Source organism: Tupaia chinensis, unplaced genomic scaffold (genome assembly GCF_000334495.1).
Source record: "Tupaia chinensis unplaced genomic scaffold, TupChi_1.0 Scaffold149560_1, whole genome shotgun sequence".
Classification (NCBI taxonomy): domain Eukaryota; kingdom Metazoa; phylum Chordata; class Mammalia; order Scandentia; family Tupaiidae; genus Tupaia; species Tupaia belangeri.
In genome coordinates this window covers 2,515,176-2,524,113 of record NW_006209405.1, presented here as the reverse complement: position 1 = coordinate 2,524,113, position 8,938 = coordinate 2,515,176, and the positions used below count along the sequence as shown (strand labels likewise).

Here is an 8,938-nt window from a genome sequence, read left to right as displayed (position 1 = left end):
GCAGATCACGCACTCTACCTGTATTTCCCTGCTTGTTATGTCTTTATTTTAGTTTGTTATAGGGTGCATGTGCTGGCCAGAGAGAGAAAGAGAGAGAGAGGAAAAGTGAGAAAGCACCCCCTCAGGGGGATGGCCACGCATCAATCCCTTCTCCTCCATTCTCCTCTCAGGATTTTGGGCATGCACACACATGCACTTGGTGTTTTTTTCAAGCCTCCAGACCTGGGACTCAAACTACACAGTTGGCCATGTGGGATCCAGCCACCTTAAACTCCATGCCATGTGCTGGCCCCAATTCCTTATCATTAAAAAAAAATTACTTATTTAAATTTATTATTTATTTATTATTTAATTTTCTATAGGACACACACACTCACCAGAGAAAGTGAGAAAGTAAGCTGCCAAATCTGGGACTCGAACTGATGTCAGCCATGTGGAAGTCCAGCACCCCAACCACCACGCCACCTGCCAGCCCCCAATTCTTATCATTTTTTGGGGGGGGAGAGGTTTTTGCCATAGGGCATGTGCGCTCGCCAGACAGACAGAGAGAGAGAGACAGAAAGCGAGAAATCCCCCCCCCCGGGGGGGGATGCCCATCCTGCAATCCCTTCTCCTCCATTCTCCTCTCGGGATCTTGGGCATGCACGCACACGCGCCCAGCGTGAGTTTTAAGCCACCAGGTCTGGGATGCGAACCGCGGTTGACTACATGGGAGTCCAGCGACATAGCCATTATGCTAACTGCTGGTCCCAATTTCTTATCATTTTTAATAGTCACACAGTATCCTGTTTTAAAGATATACCATTTTTATTTAACCAAGCTCATACTGACATACAGCTTATGTCTACTGTTTTGCTATTCTGATCAATACTAAAATGTGGTATTATCATTCAGGAACATTTTGGGATATACATAGACCATTACAGACAGATTGGAAGGCATGTGTTTTATCTCAGAACCTACCTGACCTCAAGTGCTACTCCCAACTCCTCCCCCCAGTTTCCTTTTTAAAAAAGTAATTGCCAGAGGATTCATGCCCTTGTCAAAGACACATACAAACACAAAGAGAGATAGATAGAAAGGGAGAACACATCCCCCCCCCCCAATAAGGCATGGTCACACCACAATCTCTTCTCTTCCATTCCTCTATCTTCTCATGATTTAGAGCACGCACACATATATGCCTGGCAATCAAGTCACTGGGGCCAAGATTCAAACTGTGGTTGGCCATGTAGGATTCAGCTCTCTTAACCACTAGGCCACAGGACCAACCCTCCCCATATTTCCTTATAAATGTAGTAAATTCACTTTTATAAGTGTTAATCTTTAATCAAAGCAATGCATACATATAGTTTTTAAAAATCAAACAGCGCAAAAGGACACATAATGAGAAGTAATAATCACTGTCTATCTTCTCAATTCTTGGTTTCCCACTCCAGAGGCAAATGCTTTATACATGTCTATTTAGTGCTTATCACTATTTTTCTAAATAATATGCTTTTATTACTATCTCTTGGCTTGATGACATATGTCATTTTCTAATGAATTCTTTTTTTTTTCAGCTGTTCCTTCCCCCCTCCTCAGATATATTTTTATCAGTATTTTTAATGCAGCTGTTGGCTTCTTGTTACCTTGTTTATTTTAATAATGCAATACCCAAACCCCTTATTCTCTCAATTATAGACAGTATTTGGGCATGCTTTTTCTTTTTTTGTTAAGATAACTAGTTTTTTTATTTAATTTAATTTATTTATTTTTTAATTTGCTACAGGACATGTGTGCTTATCAGAGAGAGAGAAAGTGAGAAAGCAAGCTGCCAGGTCTGGGACTTGAACCACAGTCAGCCATGTGGGAGTCCAGTGCTTTAACCACCACACCAACTGCTGGCCCCTGGACATGCTACTTTTTAAAAGAATTATTTATTTAATTGTATTATTATTATTGTTATTATTAGTTTGCTATAGGGCACACACTCACCAAAGAGCAAGAAGGAAAGTGAGAAAGCAAGCTGCCAAGTCCAGGACTTGAATCGCTGTTACCATGTGGGAGTCCAGCCTTAACCACTCTACCTCCTGTTGGCCCCTGGACATGCTACCTTAAGTGAATAGCACCACTATTCCCTTCCCTTCCCTCTGCCTGCCAATTTGTTGAGTGTACTCATGTACTGTCTAAGTTGGTCACATTCCCATTTCTTTTTCTGCAACCAAAATTGCTTGCCTTGAGGTTTACTCTAAAAATTAAAAGCCATAAATAATATTCACATTACAATGATTACTTATACAGCGGTCACTGAGTAGCAAAGTTGAATGTTGTTGTTGAATTTTCCCGTCTGTGACTCCGGAATCTTGGTCCATGTCTGCCAGTGTTCAGAGATTCCCTCCCATACTTCCGGCAATTGTTCAGATCCACGCCACGTCTGAGGCTGCTTCATTTCTGAAGCATGATTTTCGTGTACAGTTAGAAATGTTTGGTTCTCCCTGTAGTTTGTCTTTGTTTTTTCTTTGGGGATGAAGTAATGTATGCCTTCCAGATGATGTCATTAATTCCCCCCAGCTTCTTCCTCAGTCATCTGTTGCTTAGAATTCATTCCATTCATTTGGAAGTCTCTTCTAATTTGGAAGATTTGCCTGCTGTGTGGACCATTCTTCCACCATTTATTATAGCTTACAGTTTTAGTTATCTTTACTTTTTTTCTTAACCTATCTTGTGCCAGTTGTCATTTTCTAAAGTTCACGGATGCCAGAACTTCTCAAATATTTCTGAGGCTTTTCAGGCTTTAAAGGTTTTTTTTTTTTTCTGTTCCTTGAATTATTTCCTTGGGAATCAATTTTTCGTCTTATCTTAGGTCATTTTGGTTAGATTGCAGGCTCTTGCGAATGCTGTTTTTTTCACCGCCTTTTGTAGTAGTATAAAAGATAATGCATGCGATGGAAAGACTGGAAAGTCTGCATGCGCAAGCAGAGCTGGTTGCTTTGCTCCAGGGTGGCTGGGTTGCAGGGTGGAAGTCAGCCATCCTGGCAAGGGAGTCCCCAAATGCCATAAAGTTAGTGACTCTAAATATGTACCTGCAGGTGGACGTTGAGCACCACCGAGGCCGTGACGTAGAAGTAGGGGAAGTTCGCGTGCAGCCGCCAGGCCAGGTTGAAGAAGGTGAGCAGCGTGCGTGTGAGCGCTTTGCTGAAGGTGCTGTAGGAGCCTCCGGACGCCACCGAGTGCGACAGTCGCACCGCCAGACCCGCCAGGGCCGCCCCCGCCCCTGCCGCCATGGGCCTGATGTGACCTCCCATACAGTGCCCGGAGCCCAAGGCCTCCAGCAGGCTCTATAGACCCACTGCCCGCGGGACAGGGACACCGGCGCGGGAAATCCCAGCGGGAGGCCGGCTGCGCGCCAGCAGGTCAGGAAATCGGGGAGCCTGGGGCCAGCGGGACGCGTGCTGACGCAGGAGACCTATTGATAGTTTCCTGAACCGTGCTACTCTTTACATTTTATTTTATTTTATTTTATTTTATTTTATTTTATTTTATTTTATTTTATTTTGAGAATTTTAAACAAATCAACAGAAGCAAAGTGAAACTTGCTCAAGACAATGGGAAATTTCTCGCAGACACATGATTTGGAGCATCTCAGAAGCGTGAACCCATTTCCTGTTGCCTCAGATCCTTTCAGGAGCCTGGTCAGTCCTGACTCTAAGCTAGTACGAGTCCAAACTCCCAACTTTTTTTCTTTTTTTTTAAGTTTTCCTATAGGGTATGTGTGCTCACCCGAGATAAAAAGAAGGGAAGGGGGCGGGACCAGCAGATGGCGTAATAGTTCCGTCGCTGGACTCCCATGTAGTCAGTCAGGCTGTATTTTTTGTTTTATGGATGCCAGAACAAGATTGCTATTCGAGTCTTGGGCCCCGTGGCTTAAAACACACGCAAGGTGTGTGTGTGTGTGTGTGTGTGTGTGTGCATGCCCAAGATCCCGAGAGGAGAATGGAGGAGAAGGGATTGAGGTGTGGTCATCCCCCAGCAGGTGATTTCTCGCTCTCTGTTTCTCTGTCCCTCTCTGTCTCTCTCCGTCTCTTCCGGGAGCGCATGCACCCTATAGCAAAAATCTCTGAGAGAGAGAGAGAGAATGAGAAAGCGCCTTTCTTCCCCCCAGGGAGGAGGGATGACCACACCTCAATCCCTTCCCCTCCATTCTCCTTTTGGGATTTTGAGCACCCAAAATCCTGGTGTTTTCTTAAGCCTCTGGGTCTGAGTCTCTAACCGCACAGTAAGGCATGTGGGATTACGCTGCCTTAACCTCCTCCCCATCAGCTTCCCCAACTCACAATTTTTCTGAATGTTAAAAAGTGTACATTTTGTTTGAACCAAGCAAGCAGTTTCTTTGATTTTGCTTAGTTCTTCTGTATTCTTGTAATTGGTAAAGTCATCCAAACAAGTTTTTAGACATTTTCAAAGCTGAAACTTGTAAAATAATGGAAAGCAGATTCCCTTCCTAGCTTCACATTCCACATCCCACTCTTGCTTCGAACTCTGACATTTACTCTACCTACTTCCAGACTGCATGTGTTAGCACGCTGCTCCTATCCTAGCAATAATAACACCTACCTCACTCTCTTTGACTGAACATTACACAACATGTAAATTGACAATAACATTCAATAATTATTTAACCAATCCTTTATTGATGGACACTCTGAACGTTCCCAGTTTTTTCTGTGCTAAAAATCACATCTTCACTGTTGTACAAGCGGCAGAAAAGTGTGAATGATACGACCTCATCTTTATTTATAAAACAGTCACATATACATACACAGTGTTCAAAGTCAAAACGTTTTACTGGTCCATCAGATGGCATGGTAATTAAGGTGGCTAAATTCCACACGGCCCATGATGAAGTTCAAGTCCAGGGCCCAGGGACTTGAGAAACACACTGGATGTATGTGTGTGTGTGTGTGTGTGTGTGTGTGTGTGTGTGTGTGCCCAAAATCACAAAAGGAGAAGAGATTTCAGTGTGGCCATTCTCCCTGAGGGATGCTCTCTCTCTCTCTCTCTCTCGCTCTCTCTCTCGTGAGTGCACATGCCCTCTAGCAAAATTTAATTTTCTTTTTTTTTTCTTGGGGAGGTTTTTGCTATAGTGCATGGTGTGCGTGCCAGAAAGACAGCAAGAAACAGAAAGTGAGAAATCACCCCCCCGGGGGGATGGCCATGCTGCAATCCCTTCTCCTCCATTCTCCTCTCAGGATCTTGGGCATGCACGCACATGCACCTGGCATGAGTTTAAGCCACCAGGTTTGGGACTCGAACCATGGTTGACTACATTGGAGTCCAGCGACATAGCCATTACACCAATTGCTGGTCCTTTAAAAAAAATACTTTTTAAATTTTATTTGTTGTTATTATTATTGTTATTAATTTGACTAGAGAGAGAGAGAGAAAAGGAATGTGAAAAAGCAAGTTGCCAGGTCTGGGACTCAAACTGTGGTCGGCCATGTGGGAGTCTAGCACCTTAACCATCATGACCCCTGCCAGCCTCTAAAAAAGTTTTACTAATACATATCATGGATCAAAAAAGTTTAGAGACCAGGGCTCCATACAACATTGTTACAATCTTAAATTCTTTTTTTGCCAATATGATGGGCAATGATTACATTTACTTAATCTTCTAATTTGCATTATCAAATGATTTTTCTGAATTTCTTCATCTTTCGATATTGCTTTTCTAATTGCTTGTAAAGCATTAAAATACTACAAATATGTATTATGAGAAAAGTAAAAATCCTAGGCTCATAACTTTCAAAAAGACTGTTAACATATTGGTATATATTTTTATCCATTATATATCCATTTTGCATATATATGGTTTTTTTAAGAGGTTTTTGCCTTAGGGTGCATGTCCTCACTAGAGAGAGACAGAGACAGTGAGAGGGAAGGTGAGAACTCACTCCCCCGGGGGCATGGCCACTTCACAATCCCTTCTTCTCCATTCTCCTACTGGGATTTTAGGCATGCACACATACACACACCTGATCTGAGTTTCAAGCCACTGGGTCTGGAACTTGAACCGTGGTCAGCCATGTGGGAGTCCAATGATGTGACCACTATGCAATCTGCTGGCCCTCATTATTTGCAATATTAACAAGTGCAGACATATATTCATAAATACACATGCAAATCATACAAACATACTATTCTGACTACTGCTCTTGAATATAATAATATATTGGGTTGTTGGAAAAGTCATGACTCATTTTTGCACAGAAAAAAGGTCACAATTTTTCCAACAACCCAATATTTGCATATCTTTCCATGTTGATACCTTACTGGCTGTGTATTATTTCTTATGGATGGCTGATAATGAACTGATCCCTTAGTAATGGATGTTTGGATGGCTTCACAATTTTAACAATCATAAATAATGCTGAGATTAACATCCTTGCATGTACATCTTTGTGAACCTTTTTGATAGGTCCCTGGGATATATTCCCAAGGGTGGAATTTTTTAATCAAAAGGTTTTCATCTAAGGATTTTGATACATATAGTCAAACTGCCAATCACATAGCCTGTACTAATGTATCCATGAGCACACTCTCAACTTTGCTAATAATGAACATTGACCTATTTAAAAATCTTTGACATTCTGGTAGGTGAAAAAGTTATCTCATTATTGTTTGAATTTACATATTTTGATAACTAGCAAGGCTATGCATCATTTATATGTGTGGGTATCTTTGCGAATTTGTGTGAAAGGAACTACTGTGTCAAAAGCGTTGTAGTCTTATTTGTTTTAAGTTTATTTCTTTCTTTCTCCCATGAAAGAAGGAAAAGAGAGACAGAGAGAGAGAGAAAAACACTCCCAACAGGGTCTTCACACCACGATCCTACTATGTCCAATCTCAGGCAGCCAGGATCACAGGCATGTGCATGTGTGTGTGCCCAGTGTACATGAGGAGACCTCAAGGGACTTGAACCCCATACTTTCCTGTATGATCTCAGCATTGTGGAGCATAGTGTTACCACTGTATCACGGCAGCTAGCCTGCAGTCTCAATTCCTGTGTAAAAGGCTTTTATGAATTTCTACTCAGACAATGTGCAATTATCCACACACTAACCTGCATTAGTATGTATTATTTTATCACTAATCTAAATGCAAATCATTATTCTAATTATTTTAATTTATCTATAATTATTATTGCAGCTGAATATTATGCCTAATGCTCATTCATAGTGGTGCCTAAAGAAGGAGGGCCAGGTGGCTGGATGATTGGCAGGCAGGGGGAAGGCCTACCCCTAACGCACATAGTAAAGGATACTCGAGACTCGTGGCAGCAACAGCAAGGGAGAGATTTAGACAGCCTTTCCCTCTGTTCTCCATGTGTCATGACCCTCGGATTGCTCAGGCTCTGCCTCTTTTGTTCATTTCTATATTAAAATGTCTGCTTCAGACAGAGCTGCATGAGCAGCCTAAAATGAATAAAATCCCAACCATAGTTCTAGGAAAAACAGAGTAGACAAAATGGCTGAAAGTCATGCATCAAGCAAAGGACATGCATCCTTCTCCCTCACACAACATACCAAATATAAAAACAATAGGAACAGGCCAAAGTTATTGTATTTGGGAATTTATAAGAGGAGACTTAAGAAATCTTGTGTAGCGGGCGAGCAGATGGCATAGTGGGGAAGGCACTGGACTCTCACATGGCTGACCGCAGTTTAAGTCCTGGATCCAGTGGCTTGAAACTCACATCGGGCATGTGTGCATGCCCAAAACCCCAGGAGGCAAATGGAGGAGAAGAGATTGTGGCATGGCCATCCCCCCTAGGGGGGTGATTTCTCACTTTCCTTCTCTTTGTCTCTCTGGCAAGCAAAAGCACTCCATGGCAAAAACCTTCATTAAAAAAAAAGAGAAAGAAATCACATGGAAAAATGGAATCGAAGTGTGAGTTTATAATAGTTTGGTGCAAAAGAATTGTGAAACCCTTGCATAATTTTTTTTCATATAATGCATTTTTCCAAGTCATCGCCTCTTCTTCTGTTCGTATCACCCACTCTGTATATATATGGGGAGAATGTATAAAAGGAGGTTTCAAAATGTTCATGGACATGTATATCATGAAAACTATGAATGAACTTCAAAATTTTTGTATCAAAATAAACTCATACTTTGAGACCAGCAGTTAGCGTAATGGCTATGTCTCTGGACTCCCACGTAGTCGACCGCAGTTCGCGTCCCAGACCCGGTGGCTTAAAATTCACACCAGGTGCATGTGCGTGCGTGCCCAAGATCCCGAGAGGAGAATGGAGGAGAATGGATTGCGGCGTGGCCATCCCACCTGGGGGGTGATTTCTTGCTTTCTATCTCTCTGTCTCTGTCTGTCTGACGAGCGCACGCGCCCTATAGCAAAAACCTCTCCAAAATAAATAAATAAATAAATAAATAAATAAATAAATAAATAAACTCATACTTTAATTCCATTTCCACAAGGTTTTGAAGCCTGTGTGTGCGCAAAAACATTTTGCACTGCTATGTTGGTCTAGAGTTAAATTAAAATGTAATCTGAGGCTTTTGTGATACAATACACTGAATTGAACATAGGTGTTTACCTTTCCAAAACAAATAAAAACAATTATTAAGAAGTATAAAGTGGGGGCCAGCAAGTGGTGTGGTGTTTAAGGTGCTGGACTCCCACATGGCCTACCGCAGTTTGAGTCCCAGACTGAGTGACTTGCAAATGATGCCAGGCATGTGTGTGTGTGACCCAAATCCTGAGAGAGTAGAGGAGAAGGGATTGCTGCGAGGCCATCCCCACTCTAGGGGGTGGGGGTCTCACTTTTCCTCTCTCTCTCTCTTTCTCTCTCTCTCTCTGTCTCTCTCCAGTAAGCACATGCACCCTATGGCAAAAACCTTTTTAAAAAATGTAAGAAAAGGGAAGAGTAGCGCCGCAAAG

General features: G+C 42.2%; 1 protein-coding gene across 1 annotated transcript; it reads right to left on the bottom strand.

The window, feature by feature from the left end:
• Positions 1–2,003: 2,003 nt before the first annotated feature.
• On the bottom strand, positions 2,004–7,108 carry SMIM10 (small integral membrane protein 10). The gene is made up of 2 exons (XM_006171447.2): positions 7,103–7,108; positions 2,004–3,320 (listed from the first exon to the last, which is right to left on the bottom strand). Exons 1-2 carry the CDS (start codon positions 7,106–7,108, stop codon positions 3,054–3,056), a joined length of 273 nt encoding a protein of 90 aa, XP_006171509.1. The 3' UTR covers positions 2,004–3,053.
• Between the last annotated feature and the right edge of the window lie 1,830 nt (positions 7,109–8,938).